At 41.0% G+C, this 18,767-nt stretch overlaps 1 protein-coding gene across 1 annotated transcript; it reads right to left on the reverse strand.

Moving 5' to 3' along the window:
• Positions 1 to 746: 746 nt before the first annotated feature.
• Positions 747 to 16,939, reverse strand: LOC109638784 (brevican core protein-like). The gene is made up of 14 exons (XM_069516295.1): positions 16,692 to 16,939; positions 11,060 to 11,133; positions 10,573 to 10,950; positions 9,702 to 9,876; positions 9,318 to 9,445; positions 8,812 to 9,105; positions 7,780 to 8,625; positions 5,864 to 7,423; positions 2,927 to 3,034; positions 2,560 to 2,718; positions 2,387 to 2,469; positions 2,075 to 2,219; positions 1,786 to 1,968; positions 747 to 1,539 (listed from the first exon to the last, which is right to left on the reverse strand). The coding sequence occupies exons 1-14, from the start codon at positions 16,709 to 16,711 to the stop codon at positions 1,418 to 1,420; spliced, it is 4,275 nt and encodes a 1,424-aa protein (XP_069372396.1). The 5' UTR covers positions 16,712 to 16,939; the 3' UTR covers positions 747 to 1,417.
• Positions 16,940 to 18,767: the final 1,828 nt, after the last annotated feature.

The following is an 18,767-nucleotide window of genomic DNA, read 5'->3' on the forward strand; positions in this document are numbered from 1 at the left end:
TCACCTTCTACAGCTAACTCACCTTCTACAGCTAACTCGCCTGCTATAGCTAACTCACCTGCTATAGCTAACTCACCTTAATGACGTCAACACACGAACATGTTTTTTTTAACTCGGTTTTCTTCCTCGTCCCTGATGATGTCACACATCTTCACCTTTCATTTTAACTAAATGAGCATGAAAACACACATTTACAAACGCTTGTCCACTTACTTCCTGTTTGCCTCCGGTTACCTCCATTTTTTCCGACGCACTGACGAAACCGTGACGTAAAACTCGAGTGGACAGGTGTAGGCGCAGGTGCACGTGATCACACTGGTCACATGACCTTCATCGTGCGTCGTCGCAGATTTTTTTTTTTTCTGTTCAATTGAAACCCAAACTTTTCTTTGTTTTTTCTGTTTTAGAGTGAAATGCAATATAAAGTGGACTTTAGAGGAAAATTACTGATTCATTGATGCAGTTCCTTCCTGGGAGAAAACCAGGGTCTACTTCATCTATCAATGGATTTCATGCATTAAATAATCATCACACTCATGTTTTTAAAGGTTTTAATCACAGTATTCAGTTTTCTCTCATCTGTTCCTCCCTCTTGAAATCACTTGTGGAATCTTCATCCAAGTGATCCCAAAAAAAATGTTTTTACCACCCGTCCTGTAAACACATGAAGACAATCACCAAACATCAGCATCAGCTTTTACCTCCTCCGTGTCCTAAGGACACATGAAATGACGCCCACACGGTGCTGAGGGTAAAATAAGAGAACGATTTATTCTTTGCTCTGTTCTACAAAACTTTATTACAACATAAAGCTGACGAACAAAACTGTGTCTGCTGGAAGTCAGAGGTTTCAATACACCGACAGCAATCACAGGAGTGACAGCTAATAATATATGTACAGTAATTATTTCATTTTTTGTTAACGTTGGCTTTGTGCTTTGGAGTTATAGATTTAAAAAAGCAGGTACACGTCTCTACTCTCACATCACACTGAAAACAAACATATCTGTTGGATATAAAGGTTTGAAGACATTAGCACCATTTAATAAAAAGGTTCTTGACGTCACAAAAACCAGATAGAGAGCAGTTATTAATGTAGATTTGGAGCTGGTATAGGAAATCAAGACTTTGCACATTTACTTTATTTCTTTCAAGTGGAAAGGACTCATCAGGTCATCACTTTAAATTATTTTTAAATGTCTGACAGTCACAACGCTTCTTTTATTTTAAATGCATTTTTCAAGGTAATCAAAATAGGAATGTTTTTAAGTTAGCACATCTAAAAAGTCGTCTGTGGCCCATTTTCCTTCGCTTTTGTGGTTCATTGTGAGCGTTCATTGGTAAAAGCACCCAGATCTTTTGTCATGTTACAGCAGCAGAGTTTAACAAAACAAGACAAGAAAAGAACGACTGACTTTTAAAACTTGATGTCCCAGTACTGTGGCGTCTCTTTAGTGGCTTCAAAACCGTCTTCGATCGCTGCAAAGTTGCTGTTGGTCGGTGACATCGCTTCAGGATCCTGTGTTGGACCTCCACCCTCTAAAAATAAATAAATCATATTTTCTTTCTGCTTGATGCTTTCATTCCATACAAAACAAATCTATTTTGTTTAATTTTTACATATTTGGCCCTGGTTCCATATAGGACTGAATTTGTGTCTTATCTAATTCTGTTCAATACGGACTGTAGATCCACATACCAGTAACTTTATGTCAAACATTGTGTTCAAGTTTTATAGTAAATACAGATTGTTAATCTTTGTTCAGGGTTAAACTCTTATCTTACCAGGGATGCACATGATCTGTGGTCTCTCCCACAGGCCTCCGGACAGACACCTGATCACAGGATTGAGTCTCTGCTGGAAACCCCCGACACAGTGATAACGCACAACTGCATTTGTTTCATATCTCTGTCGAGCTTTTCCAAATATGGAGGTGTTTCGGACCTTTGGTGGTGGACCACACGAGGCTGAAGAAAGAAAAAAACAATACATAGATCTTCTTTCCCACAAACTTTGCCTCCTTGCGTTGTTCAACTGTTATAAATTACTGCTGTATGGTGACGGTTTACTCACTGGTGCCCTTCTTGCAAGTGTAGGACAGGTGATAGTTGCAGGGCACGTCACTCCAGCGTCCGTCATCGTGCCACACCATCACCACACAGTCTTCTCCTGAGAGGAAGTAACTGTCCGGCTGACCTCTGTACCAGTTCTCATACAACTGTAAACATAGTGGGAAAACAAGATATGTCCATAGATTATATCACAAAGAACTATGCAATTGTTAGGTTAGATAGTGATGGAGATTTTGTTATTATCGACGAAACTGCTTCATCTAAGCAGCCTGTAGCTGTATGTTTGCTTATACTGTTTTCTAATAATACTGACCAGAGGGTTGCCATCAGACCAGCGGAAATCATCCTCGATGGTCTTATCGTTCAGACCGGTCCACTGGTACTCCTTGTAGTTGCCTGGGGAACAAGACAAAAAGATGAAATATAAAACTCACAAAACGATATCATTTGTTTGTGTATAGAGACAGATTGTCTCAGTGAACCTACTGTTGATGTAATTCTGCTCCTCGGGGGTCATGATGGACACCAGGTGAGCCCCCAGCATGCGACAGTGCTGCTCCGCCACCTCCCAGCTCAGACGCTGGCTGAAGTGTCGGTAGCAGAAACCATGAAACTTGTCCCAGCCTGGTTCACATTGCTCCAGGTCTGAAAGAGACACAGAGGAGGAGAGCGGTTGATGAAGAGTCTTGAGAAATGACTGGAGACGTGTGAATGAAACTGAATGTAGGCTGGTTCAGATGAGTAAAGGAACCTCTTGATCACAAATGCTTGTTTGTGGGAATTTAAAACAAACTTAATGCAGATCTCCATCTTAAAAAAAACTCGACAGAAGAGATTTTCAGAGAGAGCTCACCAGTCTGACAGAGGTTTCCTCCATACGTTGGCAAACAGAGACATTTAATCTGCCCGTCTCTGTCCGTACAGGTGCCTCCGTTGAGACAGGGGTCGTCTTCACACGCATCTGAAACACAAGGTCCGGTTATTAGCAGATTGTTTTGATGCTTTAACTGCAAGAGAGCACACAACATAGAAACAAGTCTAGCATTTTTCTGTGAATAATGCATATAAAATAAAATATTTGCATGTATAAGCAAAAGATTTGGTGGATTTGAAAGAGTGATAAATACTAAATAGCAATTGAGGCAAATCTTAAGAATTAGTCGTTTTATTATTAGTCGTTTCAAAAATCTGGAAATCACGTATCAAAGGTATCGTGCATACTTCTGTGCTAATTGTAATAAATAAAAAAATAAACGTCAAAGCCTTAAGTTAAAAAAAAATTCCAACATGAGCCAAAGGAGGGCAGCAGAGGACAAACATCATGATGTCTAACTCATCACGTCTTTCTCTCTTTCTTTCCTATTCATCATTTTCTCACTAACAGAGTAAAAAAAAAACACACAAATCTTTTTTCTTCCTTATAACCAGTTTCCATACTGCACATGTCTTCAGTTTAATTGTCTGTGGTTTAGAACAACAAACTGTAGTTCACACCTGCACATTACACAAAAAATAACATTTTGTTTATTAGGTTTGACATGCAAACACATTATACCAGAAAAAACCCCAACTAAGTGCCTTTTTGACCATGTTGACAAACTAAAAAACTAATTTCTCTTAATCTTGACTGAATGCGTTGTCATCACAAGGTTTCCTGATTTATTTGAGTCTTGAGGGAAAAGAGGGAGTTAGGAGTTGCAGTAAAACTTTGCTGTTGAAGGCTAAAATGGTGGCATGTGTGTCCCAACTGAAATTAAACATTTTACAAGTGGATTTGGTTTGTGTCCCTTGACACCCTATAAACAGGAACTCTGTGGTGTCTGTCATTATACCGAGCACACATTTGATGCTATTCAGACAGCTCTCTTTAAGTTACTGTGTGTATGACAGGTTGTTACACAAGTCTAATGAGAATCACAGGCTGTAAAGTAAATTGTTGTTCCGTTTTGCCGAAAAATACACAACTGGAGCAACAAGAATCTTTAAGATTCCTTTCAAGTCACCACTGAAGCCTCATTTTTGCAAAGTTGTTGTTTTGTCAAGTTTGCACAATAACAGAGACCTTGGTTTAATTCTCACCCTTCACATGACAATACAGTAACTGTTGTTGATGCTGTGAGGTCAGTAATGTGGAAGAGCAGTGACCTTTCTCAGCTGTTATAAGCTGCAGAATCTCTGGTCGTTATAACTATGAACAGTCCAGTTTTTTAACTTTTTAAACTGCTCGCCAAAGATGATGAAACTGAGATTTAATGTAAAAAAACTGGATAATTCTCTGAATGCTCTGATCGTTACTGTACTCATTCATTAAGGCAAACTTTGTGGATGCCTGAGAATGTCTTCGACAGAAAGTGTGCTTCAAAAATGCACAGATGTGAGGGAATGCTTTTCCCTCACACCTTTTACCATCCCCACGAATAGTAATATACTTATATATAGTTATATAACAGTATAAAAAAAACTGTACCTGCAACCATGGATTAATTGGAGCTTTTTAGTACGTGTAAATGTGAGTTTAGGAAGAATTATCAGATAAATCTGACATCACCTCCATGATGAATACAGTGAAATGTTCTGTCCTCCATTCAATGAAAACACTTCTGCAGAGCTTCTTGTTACATCAGCTGCTGTTTCCCACAATTCCCTTTTAATTATACTGGCCAATTGTCACCACAAATATGGCTGACTGGAATGACTCTTGGTTTTGTGAAGACAGGATTTCCAGTAAAGACACGTCTGCTTGGTGTTACAGTAATCTTCAAATGATCTGAACGTACCTGTGCACATGCACGACGTGCACAGTAATGTATTTGTATCACTTTTAATTTTAATTTAAAGTTAAGTTCTGTTATGAAGCAAGAAAGTGTCTAATTAAGATTTTTGAGACTGAAGAAAAACAATTTGAAAGATTTCAACTGATGGCGAGAGGAGAAACAATCATCACTTGGTTAACTTTATCATTATTACACCTAAAAATACACAACACTGTACAAATCATGAATGATTATGATTAAAAAATAGAACATGACACGACTATGAAACATTAAATGCTACAACAAATCAACACTGAACAATAATTGTGCTTATGAACATTCAACATAATAATAAACTGTGCTTTAGTCTAAAATAGTACAAGAATTCTAAATCTGAGGAATAACAACAGTTGATGACCCGACAGTTATGGATTAAACATAAAACATTAGTGCGGTTGCACAGGTCAGTGTCATTACATTCAACGTAAATGCTGTAACAGAGAAAGATCAAGTCCCTTTGTCATGTTTCTTCCAGATTACTGCAAACGTGGTGAGTATTGACAACAGGAGGAAAAAGATTGTGAAGAGTATAATTAGCATTTTGTTGAGAGGTTAATTTTAAGAAAAAGAAATCCATGGATCAAGGTTCTGTGAAAGGTTTACCTTAGCTTTTAACATCGCTAAAACATTAATTCCAGCACACCAGTACTTCACAGAAGTCAATCTTTGGATGAGGAGGGAAACATCATGCATAACGAGACTGGACTTTTGACCAATGCCAAATGGGAGCTGTCCCAAAAGGGGAGTAGGAATCAGGAGGATAGATATGAGAATCAGGAGGAATCAGAGGGGTGAGTGGGCTTTCTGAGACAAATGAAGCAAACGTGGGAAGTCATTTGAAAAAGGAGGGGAGGTGTTTTACAGAAAATGGAGCAAAGGTAGTTTGGGGCAGAAGACAGATCAGGGATTTTAGTGCATCACTGCGTCGAGTAGAAAGAGGAGGACAGTTAGGCTGATGAAAGTGGCTTTAACATTACCTGAAGATTTCCCTGTACCGCCCACAGCTGCCCTCTCATTGGGCAAGATAAGCAGGGTGGGCGGCTGGGTGAGACTAAACTCACCATCCACCAGACCCTGATCCACTGGTGGTATGAGGTGCGTCACCTTCTGGGGCTCTGTCGTCTTGTGGAAAACTCTCTGTGTTGTGGTGGTCGGGCTCCAGGTGCGTCTAGACCAGTGTGTGGTGGTCTTGATGGTGGCGGTGGTCGTGGCTCTGGTGGCCCTGGTGGCCCTGGTCGGCTTTGTACTCGAGGAGGAATCTGGAGCTGCTGGGGAGGTGGTGGGGGAGGTCTTCCTGCTGTACTCAAGACCGTTGAGGGATTCTTGGGGTCCAGTTGTGGTTGTCAGCAGAGCCCAGTCAGACGTTAGAGAATCGAGAGGAAAGACGGTGAAGTCCTCAATGGTAGGAGCCAAGTTAGCTTCTTCTTCTAAGGTTGAAGCAATGTCAGCTTCTTCTTCATGGGCTAAGGTAACAATATCTTCTTCTAATGGTGTGGAAACATTAGCTTCTCCTTCAAGGGTTGGGGCTACGTTAACTTCCTCATGGGTTGGGCCAACGTCAGTCTCATCAATGGTTGGGTCAACATTAGCTTCTTCAAGTGTTTGGGCAATGTTAGCTTCTTCTTCAAGTGTTGGGGCAACATCAGCATCATCAATGGTTGGGTCAACATTAGCTTCTTCAAGCGTTTGGGCAATGTTAGCTTCTTCTTCAAGTGTTGGGGCAACATTTGTTTCATCCTCGTGTGTTGGGGTAACAGTAACTTCCAGTGAAAAGGAAACTTCATCTTCAAATGTTGGTGCAACTTTGACTTCATCTTTAAGAACTGGAGTACCTGTCACGTCTTCAACGGTTGGGGAAACTTTATCTTCCTGTTCAAGTGAAAAGGAATCTTTAGCTTCATCTACAATGGTTGGGGAAACATTAGCTTCATCTTTAATAGTGGGAGTAACAGTGAAGGAAACATCAGCCTTGTCTTCAACGTTTGAGGAAACTTTGATTTCCTCTTCAAGGGTTGGGGCAAATTTAATGTCTTCCACCATGACTGCAGTAACTGCACCTGGCTCCTGTCCACTTGCCTCTTCATAAGTGATGGTTTTAGGGTCCCAATACACTTTGTACCCTGATGTCCTATACTCTTCTGTGGTGGAATCAGTGGGCATCTGAGAAGTGTCTGGCCCTGCTGAAGACTCTGTGGTTGCCAGACTTGCTCCAGAAACAAGGATTTCTTGAGCCCTTGTTGGGTGCAGCGTTTTCTCCTCACTTTCTATTGTGACTGCGTCTTCAGATTCTAAGCTTGTACTTCCCTCCTGTTTTGAAATGGAAGACTCCCATAACTGTGCTACTGTGGAGAGGACACTGAAGCCAAATTTATCAGTATTTGGTGACCCAGATGAAGACGTTGGATTTGGAAGTGCAGTCCGCGGTTCAGCAGGAGTGCTGCTAGGTGAAGCAGAAGGTGACGGGTGAGTGGTTACACCAGAAGTGGAAGAATCTGATGTGGTGATGGAAGTGACGGCTCCAATGTCAAGGTCACTCTCTGGAGAAAAACAAGACAAAACATTTTTGGAGCTTTAAGTATGTATCTATTAGCAAACTGATGTTTCTAGCAGCATTGCTCTATAGATTACAGTGTCAGTAAATCAAACAAACACTATTCATCCAAAACTAATATATTCCCATCACCCTCAGCTGTATTTTGTTTAGTGCTGATTAACAAACATGCTCACACTATAAACTTAAAGTGGTAAACCTGGTAAACATACCTGCTTAACATTAACATATAGTATTGTCATTGTGTATATGTAAGGTACTGCAAGAGTACATCCTCTAAGAGCTGCTATCATGACCGTGGACTCTTAGTTTTGCTTATATCATAATTGTATTAAATCATACCTTGAGAAATATCTCCAGATCCATCAAGAGGGGGCCACAGTGAAGTTGAAGCTTTGGTAGTTAGAAGTTCTCCTTCTTCTTTTGGCGACTGAGTCGAGAGAAACCTCTGCTCAGGCCGTGCTACTGCTGCCTCCTCCAGGCGAGGCTGGAGGATGTTGTCAGAGGTTTCTGGTGTCGCTTCCAGGATATTCTCCTCCTGAGTATGGTTTCTGTCTGCTTCACTGTAATTGGCTTGTGATCTGATTAAATCCAAATGTGTCTCTTGTACTTCTTGGGAATCCTTCGTTCTCTCAGACATTTGTGTTTGCTCTTCGGGGTTTGTGTCTGGTACCGTTTGGTTGTGAGTGGGAGGCTCGTATGATAGTTCAGGAAACCCTGTGGTGTTTTCAGGTTCAAAATGGTGAACGGTGAAGTTCAAGCTCTGGTGGGAAGCTGTGTCATTGTGAACACTGGGCATCAGTGATGTATTTTGTGGAACATTGTAGGTTTCTGTGCTGCTGATTGTGCTGTTCATCAGAGGTTGCTGGGAGTGGGAGGTCATTTCCGTAGCAGATGACATTTCATCAAATGGCTGAGGGAGGTCCACATATGTGGTGTTGAGGGGAGACGCTGTTGTGTCTGATATAACGGTTGGATGCGTGTCCACCAGGTTTTCCTCAGTGGAGAGACGTGAGACAAAGGGAAAAGATTCAACTACACTAAGCGCCTCTCGCTCCACTTCCTCTACATGTTGGTTCAGGTGCAGCTCTTGATCTGTTCGCGTAAGAATAACAACATCTTGTCCGATGTCTTCAGACTCTGTGGCCATGTAGTCGAAAGGAGAGTCAGTGGGAGCATTTCTGTTGTCTGTAGAAGACAGTTAAGTAATTAGAAATAAAATACAAGAGGTAATGTACGACAGCAACAATTTCTTATTAACGCAACTGTCCAAATGAGTAGGAATTAACAGTAGTGAAAAGTTTGCATTCATATCAAAGCATGCAATTTAATTCTATTTTATGCACATTCATTTTTGAGTAACAAAACACTCACCTCTCACACAATAAACGTCGTGAAGGTTTGACGGCTCTGGGAAACCAGTTTGGTTGCTGAAGCGGTAGAGGGTTTTGACGCCTGCCTGAGGCCCCCCACAGCGCTCTCTGGGGGTTATGATTGGGTAGCGCACACTGCCGTCAGACAGCCAACCAGGGCTGCAACGGTCCAGACCTTCACTCCATGCCAAGTACAGCTGTGCAGTTGTCGCCAGCTCTGCCCCTGCGGCTCTGCAGTATGACCGTGCTTCGGCAAATGACAGCAGCTGTGGGACGGAGTCATGGAACACCTCTCCTACAAACCATAATATCTTTTATAAAGTTTCATCATAACAACCAAATGTAAGGCATCTATATATCAATATATACTGATATATAGTTATTGTAGTTTTTAAGCGATCACTATTGATATCAGTATTTTCTAAAAGATTCAAGTTTGGCTATAGAATTGAAAATGAAATATTTATATGGGAAATATATATAGAGAGATGTGAGTTGTTGTCATACCGTTAATTTGTTCCACATAACAATAAACATCAAAAAGTTCATCTGGATCCATTGTCCCGTAGTTTCTCACTCCTGGTTGCCCGTCCATGTCTCCATAGCAGCCCTCACGGGGAACTTGGATTGGGTACCTGGAGGAATGGAAACAATCAGCATTACTTACATAACATTAACCTCTTAAAGATTGATGGACCAGCAAGTCAGTAATTATAGTTTATTCATCCAAAAATATCAGAAACACTGAACTAGATTTGGGGAAAATTTGATTTTCAACAATTAATCATGTATTTAGAATGTTTCCATGAACACATCCAGTTTTTAGAGCATGAGTTTGAGAGTATGTGCAGATTGAGTGTGAGCGTCATACAGAAGATACAGATGAGATACCTGACAGACTGGTCTGCCAGCCAGCCTGCATCACACTGCTCGTATCCATCAGAATAAGCCGCCAGCAGCTGGTCAGCAGTGGCCATTTCTGCCCCGATGGCCTCACAAGCCTTCTGGGCCTGATGGAAGGAGAACGCATAGCGGCCCAAAGCATCTCTGTAGTGAAATACAACACCTAAACAAACAGGCACATACACAAACATTATGAACATGTTTAGATTCAGAGTATACAACCAAAGACCAAAGAGAATGACTATGGTAGCTAAAGTAATAGCTGTTATAAAATCAATCTGGGGCATTTATCCAACAAATAATTCATTTGAAATAGATGTCAGCAACATCTATTTAACCTATTTAACATTTCTGCAATTTTCAAAGAGAATGGGTGAGTAATGCTTTGATATTTATTCGTACAAAAATATATTTATACATTTTTTGTCTCTGAGAGGACCTTACATTTCAACTCTTGTTTGATATTTATTTTCCATACTATAAAAAAATAGAAACTCATTCTAATATTTATAAAAATCATAATCATCAAGTCAAACATAAAATCTTTGAATACCTGCTCAAAATATTCAATATATATATATATGGTTGTGGTAGTCATATTCTTGTTATATAACAAGAATATGACTACCACAACCATGGCAGTGTGACAAACATAGACAAAAATTTGGTACAGACAATTTATGTAATTCTCTGAAATGTTATAACAAAACTTTTCAATTTATGGAAAAAAAAACACAACAGAAAAAAATACTGTTAAATTAAGCAAACCCATGCAATGTATGAAACTAGTGTTATGTTGTATCCTGTATGCTCTATACTGTACATTTCTCTTACTCTTTCAGAGCCTTCATTTTGTTACCTTTGACCTTGAGTTGCACGAGATCACTGGTGTCCTCTAGGCCGAACTGCACCTCACAGCGATAGTGGCCAGAGTCGCTGGAGCGCAGATCTCCCAGCCACAGTGACAGGTCATCAGGGAAGGACGTGTAGTTGAGCAGTGCAGCGCGGTCTCTGTACGCCTCATTGATCTTCACCCTCTCACCCCTCGCCACCAAGATCTGTGTCTCCACCCCTCCAGACACCACGGTCCACTTGACCCGTGGTACAACGGGGGCGAAGGAGGAGGAGGTGGGTGTGGAGGACAGGGACACTGAGCAGGGGATGGAGATGGAGCTGCCCAGCGGAGCAAAAACAGGACCTGAGTGGGGGATGTTCACCTGGAGGGACTGGACATCATCTGCAGATCAGAAATATAGAGGATACAGAGATTGTAGTATTTTAAGCCATAATAAGAACCTTGAGTATTTCCAATAAAACATTGAGACAATGGAAGAATGTAGAGGTACCGTATGCAGATGGTGTTTGGGTGGGGAAGGCCATAGAGAGACGGCAGACGACACAGAGAAGTGGAAGAACATGTCTGTGGAGATAAAGAGGCAAACACAACAAACAATAAGACAATGTACATTTTGACACAAATTAAGATGAATAAATAATTTCCTGTTTCCAATTTCACACCTATTTAACCTTTAATGGACACAGCAATTTCTATCAGTGGAAGTCATGAATTGTGTTGGTTCAGCTCATCGTGGGAACACGCTCCACTGATCTCACCAGACTGATTTATTGTAATGTTAAAGGTCACAACTGGCAAACTATGCAGCTATGTATTACAGTACCTTCACCACAGCGTCCACCTACTGGGATTTTAGTCCTGTACATGTACAGATACTTCGTTGAAAGGCAGTTTCACAGTTATTCTGTCATATTTGGAGTGTCAGCAATGTATACAGTTGAATTTAATATGATTTGTGCTTTCAGTAATAATTAAGAAGTAAGTTGAACCGCTGCAAATACAGAAAACATTAAATTGTTCAAATTCAAAAACAAATAGCTAAATTCATATAAATAGGTATTACATTGTGTGAATACTACTAGAGAGCTCTGTGCATAATGTAATAAAATGTCATGAATTTGACCTTATAACAGTTTTAACAAACTTTAACTGAGTGTACCGAATAAACTACAGTGTCAGTGGAGAAAACCGGCTCCAAAGGTTCTTAAGCATCGTAGCACTGGAGCAGAATCTCTGGGTAAAACACTGACATACATACAACTCCCTTAAAATACTAAAAACAAAACCTATCTCAGAGCTCAGTCATTCCGTATAAAAGAGCAACGTCTCTGGTTTTCAAAGGGAAGCTGAGAGCACAGGCTCCTGACCACAAGCCATTCATCACATCCGGGAGCTAATGACACGGCGTCTCAGCCCAGCGGCATCCTGCCAGCTCTCCGTCACCAGTCTGGCCCTGTTATTAACCCAGCAGGCATGGCAGGATGCTCATTGTGACCTCACACAACCTCATGAGGCAGCCACGGTGAAGCTGCAAGTGTTCGTTCATCATTAAAAAGCAGCGCACACACTCCAAGCTACTTTTCAGGGCTGATAAAATGTCTCCTTTAATAAAGACGTGGCACAGTTGATGTGAAGAAATTGTGATTTAAATATTGACTCTATGTTTCTGTATACGTATGATATGTATTATCAAGCAACCATACACTTGACAATTCTACAAATCATCATTTCTTGCACCTGAAATACTGAGTGTCTAAAGTTTTACATAAACTAATATAATAGTTTAGATTAGATGATTTAGATGAGATTAATTTGGATTAGACAGTTTTATTAAAGTCCAAACTAATTCTCCTTATTAGGGAAAAACAGTAAAAGGTAGGGCACACAACCTACACATCTATATTATACACTCATTGTACACGATAGTGTATCTTTGTAGTATACAGATTTCATTCTTAGTATCAAATAAATCAACAAAAAAACATAACAAAAATACAATTATGCACCATGTGGTATCAGTTAATCTGCCATTATATAAATCTGTTGCAAATTAAATTTAACAAAGAGTCATTAACATGTTTTCCTAAAAATATGATACTCATGTTTTTTTCTGAGGTGTTCTTGGAGCAATTAGTTTTAACTTTTCCCAGCTGCAGCCACTCCTCCATTTCCTTTGTGCATTGCATTATGGGACAGTACTTAAAAAAGGTTGTTTTATTTTGCATGCTGAGAGTTTTGTCACTGCTCCATGTGTGAAAGCACCAGAGAGTGTGGGGGAAAGCTAATGAAGGAGAAAAGGATAATGAAGGATATTTGTGGCCACGTTGCTTTAAACTCTGTACAAAGAATCCCCAGAGCAGAGTTTTACTGTAGCTGATTCCACCGACACAACAAAACTCTTGATGGGCAAATGCTGAAAAGACTGCGTACAGAGGACGTTGTGTGTGTGTGTGTGTGTGTGTGTGTGTGCCAAACTTGTCCATTTCTGTTCTACCGGAGATACAGTAAGATGACAGTATGTTGAGACACATGAGCCTCATTATGAGCCTCAGAGTGACACACGTTTATCAGGAGCTCTTTTCTCTGATGTGAAAGGTAAAAAATTGAAGAACAGAAAAGATCAGAATCTCTGGAGTTGAAAAAGTACCGATAAGTTTGAGCCTTTTCTGCGTCTGTGAATCAAAAGCATCCTTCGCACGGAGTCAGCACAAACACAGCTCACTTAACTGTGACATATGAATTAAATGGTCGTCTTTGACAGCAGAATAGTTGTCAACTGTTTCCCTCACCAGCTGGGTGGACTCCACAGAGCTGGTATCACTATTAGTATTCTTGACAAGAGAACGGCTCACAGAAAGCGAGCAGTGGGCCAGGAGGACAGCTGCACACTGTGCTTTCACTTCATACCGACTCCCGCACAAAAGGCCCAGGGCGAAATTAAAGGACAGGGCACTGGCACACTTGCTCACTCTTTCTCTTTCTTTTCTCTCACTCTTTTCAGGGGTTAGAAAAGGAAGTTTTGAACCACGAAGAATGAGCATGCTTCGCTCAAAGGGAGAGGCCACATTAAGACACTGCACACTGTTTTCACATGGAATAAATGTTGAGGGAGTATGTTTGCATATGGGTTTGTGCAGAGGAGATAATCTGGTTGCCGCTGGTTATTTTGAGAGCTCGTCTTTGCTCTCGCCGTCACCAGGCGCTCTGCAGTTCAGCTCTCTTTAATGTGAATAACAACGAAGGCAAGTTAAGCTAAAAATCAATGCCACGCGCTGCATTAACAGATCTACAAACTGCAGCCAGTGCATTATCCACTGGAAGAACTAATCCAGTCTCCTCCTGCTGCAGACACAGAGAGCTAAAACAAACTGACACTGAAAATCAGGGTGAAAATAAATTAATCAGCTTTAATTATTAATACAAGACGTAGAAGTGAACAAGGAAAACACAAGTAGATGCTGAGATATCTATAAGTGCTGCACTGAAGATTAAAAACTTCCATGATGAGTCTTGTGGGTGGTCTCTGCTGCAGCCTGACTCAAGGTCACACCAGGCGAACATGGTCTGCACCAACAAGCCGGAAAATGATCCCAGTTCAGCCAGTTCAAACATACAGAGCCACTGGTTTGACTGATGTAAGTGCAGGGCAGCGAGCTGAGCTGGACCTGGCGTTTGGCTACAATGGGTCTGTGATAAAATACAACAGGGCTCTCCTGGAAATCAGTAATTGGGTTTTTACGAGGCAGGAATCCACTCTGGTCTAAGTTTCTGTTCCCCACATGAGCACTGTGGCTTTATCCTTCCAGTTTCAAGTTATTTTTGAATTCAGATTCATTGACTCAAGCGCATTGGGGTTGAAACTAAATATATGATAGGAAGGAAGTGCAACATAAATAACACAACATTCTTGAAAAAGGCATTTAATTTAAAGATTCATTTCTCTTTATATAGAACAAGGCAAGAATGTTTTAACCTATCACAGGGGTTCAGCATCTTGTCAAAAGAAATTTAGGAATGCAGACTGGAGGAACCAGGGATCGAACCACCAACTTTCTGCTTGGTGGACAACCTCCTGAGCCACATCCACCCCATACTTAGCAGAAATCTTCTAATAATATAATCTGATGTATCATTAGGGAAAACTTGGATCGTTTTTTGCAACCTTACCACTTGTATCAGTCTCAAGTCCCTAAAACTACTGGGATTTCTTTATTTATGCTTATGTGGGTTTTGGTCATATACTGACAACAGATAATATCCAGTCGTCCTCAATATCTATCTCAACATGGCTCCTGTGTACTTCGGTGGCCCTGTCTGACCCATGTCCCGCTCTTCACTCAACACCTCGCCCCTGGCTCTGAGCATCAAACGCAGAGCCGCCACGCATCACCTCCCAGACCACATTTCACAGACATGACAAACAAACCGATCATCTGGCTCCTTAGAGAGATGGTTGGCAAAGCCACTCACCAGATGCTTCACCACCCAGTGTACCTGGGAAAGAGTAGAGGGATGTTTCAAACAAACTCATCTCAGTCCTGACTGCACAACTCCACTGCAGGTCAGCCCAATACAAACCACACAGACACACACCTGGTTGTGACTATTGACTTTTTATGGACTATTTTAAGAAATGAATGCCTCATTTTGTCTATTTAGTCTAATATCACAAATAAAAATCAATTAATTTGCCTCAAGGGTCTTAAAATTACCAGTTGAGCTTCATCTACTGACTTGTAATTATATAATTATCTTAGCATTCTGCAGTATCAGTTTATCATAATATGTTTGTTAACTGGACTGGAAATTAAACCTGCTTCTTTATTTCTTGTCAATATTTGAATGATATATAGAGAATTCTTCAAATAAGAGTTATATTTGCTGTAAAGAAATTCAGGTCTGAGGAGGTGCAGCAAATAAGTGACACTTCTGTTGCCTGATGTTAAAATATCACATTCAGGTTTTACTGGGTCAAAAAGACAATCTTCAATCATTATCATCTTCATATCGTAAATACTTGGTCTCATAGAAAAGGTCTTTTCAGGTGAACATCAGACCAGAGAGCCACCGCACCACTGCACAGAGAGGAATCTTTTAAAAACCTGCTTTTCCACCATTCATTTTTCCTCTGTCTCACTTTGACCCTCCACCGGTCCATTACTGAGGTCCACCTGAGCCCGGAGAGGCTAAATGTGCACTTTAGACAAAAGAACCAACTCCTTATTGTTTCTCCTGCAGGGCACAGGAGCATCAGTTCAGAGCTTCATAAATACATCAGCATCCTCAGTTTACCCCACACAAAAAACCTTCAAATAAAAAAAGATTGTACAGTACAATGGATCCTGGAATCATTAAAACGAGAAACCTTCTCAAAATTATGACTTCAATAATGATGTCATACCTCCAAACAATGAGTCACCCAATGTAATGACTTACCAACCTAAAGGTTTTGACTTGATATACTTGGCATCTCAATACATTGACTTTCTAACTCAATATAATTTGACCTACTAACTGAAAATAATGGCTTTGTATGTCATACTCAGACTTACTATTTCATAATGGATTTTCTATCTCATCATTTCGATAACGTATCTCATAATGATGCTTGCTATCTCATAACTAAGACTTCATATATCATCATTTCAAACTTATATCTGATAATTATGAATCATTATCTCATCGGTTGTTTGGATTTTTATCTCGTAATTTTGATTTAGCATGAATCTTCTTTTTTTGTCACTGGCAGAAATGCTCTTCCATACATTAGAGCTGAAGTGTGGAGGGAAGTAAGTTTATTTGAAGTTAACGAACATCCTTTTACTTCTGACAATGTTCATGGTCACAACCATCAGACTTAGCCACAGGGACTGATGAGGAAAAAGAAAAAGAATAAACGTTATGAGCAAATTAAAAGAATACAAAAAGTTGCACGTAACCAACTAACTGCGTCATGGTCAATTTAAACAAATGGCATTTTCTGGGAGAAATTAAAATTCACACCGGGCCACAGTTTCAGGACCTCAGCAGAAGTTTCTTCTAATAAACCATGAAGAGGCTGATTTAATGACGCCATCATCAAAACTTTGACCCAACCCGCAATGAAATAAAAACGAACCCACCGGATTCTCCTCAGCAGCATCTCAGCTGGTGCAGGATGGACTCAGCTCTCGGGTTAAAAAGTATTTTCCTCCAGTCTCTGCTGCTGCAGTGCGACTGTCCCGTCCCAGGCTGTGGAGGAGGGGGAGAGGAGACCGTGGATGCTCTGCAGGTATGTGGGGGGGCTGGGGGGAGCGAGGACCGATCCACTCCGGGGCTCAGGGAAGCAAAAGGAGGGAGTCGAGAGGAATTGGAGGCAGATATGAAATCCTGAACTGCCCACTTTTTCACCCAATTACCGGGGTTGGGAGATGGCGCATGCCTGTCACAGGAGGGCTGGGAGGGATGGCAGCTGAAACAAGCGATGTTAGAGGCTGTGACGTGGAGCCTGACCTATGTTTCTGCAGGGAGACACATGCATGAGTTGAGTCAGTGCAGCAGGATGAGGATGAGGAGGATGAGGGTGCAGCTGCAGATGGGATTTTTGCAGCACAGTCACTTTTACTCAAGGAGGAAGAGGAAGATGAGGATGAGGGAGCTATGTCTCATCCTATTCCTTTTGCTGCTGAGTCAATGAAATTTAAAAATCACATGGAACAAGTTTGCATGCATCACCACTGGAGTAATGAGCAGTGTGCGGACCACACAGCAGCTGCTCCATCATTTCCAAATTTAATCTGCAGGGTGTGTTTGATTTGACATCAATGAACTCTGCAGTGCCACAGTGAAGCCATTAACTGCAGCTAATTCAGTAACAAACAAAGGGGGGAAAGTCTCAAAGATAAATTTTTACAAGCACAAACTGCACTTCAGAGTTGTAGAAATATATACTCTTGATATAAACACTGCATCAATTAACTTTATGCTGTTATTAATTACTAGTTCTGATGATCTAGTGGCAGAAGAAGAATCTAAAGCCGAAATGTTTGTAAAAATGCTGTAGAATAGAAATAAGAATTATGTATTTGTCCTCAGTTCGAGGTCAGATTAACCTGCATGGGGCACTGTGCAAAAAATGAGCTCTGACCACACCTCCGCCCCTCCCACATCCTTTTTTTTTCCCTCCATGCATTATGTGTCCTGTCATTTTCAAGAAAAGAAACTGAACAAAAAATGTATTCAGTGAAATGGACCATGTTAAAGTAGATTTGACACGAGGCCACTTGACAAAAAATAAAAATCAACACGCCTGTCGACATTGAAAATGTTGAATTGTAAAGATTGAGCAGTTTTATTGTTGGACTCCAAATAGTGCGTGAAGAATTATCAGGACCATGACTCTGCAGCTGGGCGTGCAGCTCTCTGACGCTGTTCTCAGGAACAAGGGGCTTTGAGATGGAGGCTTCATCCTCTGGGAACCATGAATATACTATATTAGTTAACGATAAGATACTTCACAAGATAAATGGAAACTTTATACACAGTCTATGGTCTTGTCAGAGAGTCATAAACAGTCGCATATGACACCACAGATTCTTGGATATTGGATTTGGAAAAGGAAACAAAAGGAAAAAGGACGAAACAAGAAGAGCATCATGGGAGAGATCCCTCTTCAAGAAAGTCGCACAATAAATGTCATGTAAAGACGAAACAGAAATAAGAAAAGATAGAATCATCAGTGGGGATAGACAATGTGCACTTGACCTTCTGGATCAATAAAGACTACAATCTCATCTCAGTGAGTAGATTTAGATTTGAGCTGAAACCTGTTCATCAGTCACACACACACAGTATAATTCAATGCACTCTCTTGGCTCAGTGCTGGATTTTACCACCTGTTCACACTGTGTAACAGAGACACACAGAAGATAAACAGGGTCAAGTGAAGTACGAACCTGCAGCCGTCTACAGACACAGTGAATGCTGCTTTGTAGTCATCGCCCTGTGGCCGGGCAGCAACAGGTGGTGCTGCACACCTGAGGAATGTGACACCCAGATACCAGCAGCACCGTCTGAGAGGGAAATGTCAAAGCACAGAGAGCAGACGTGTACTTCAGTCCAACTTCAGCTATGATGCAGAGTCACAGTGACCTGGATGGATTCAAGTCCAGTCAGCAGCTCTGACGGTGAAGACATCATCCTACTCTGCTGCCGTTTGT

This window comes from Paralichthys olivaceus, chromosome 20 (genome assembly GCF_024713975.1).
Source record: "Paralichthys olivaceus isolate ysfri-2021 chromosome 20, ASM2471397v2, whole genome shotgun sequence".
NCBI lineage: Eukaryota > Metazoa > Chordata > Actinopteri > Pleuronectiformes > Paralichthyidae > Paralichthys > Paralichthys olivaceus.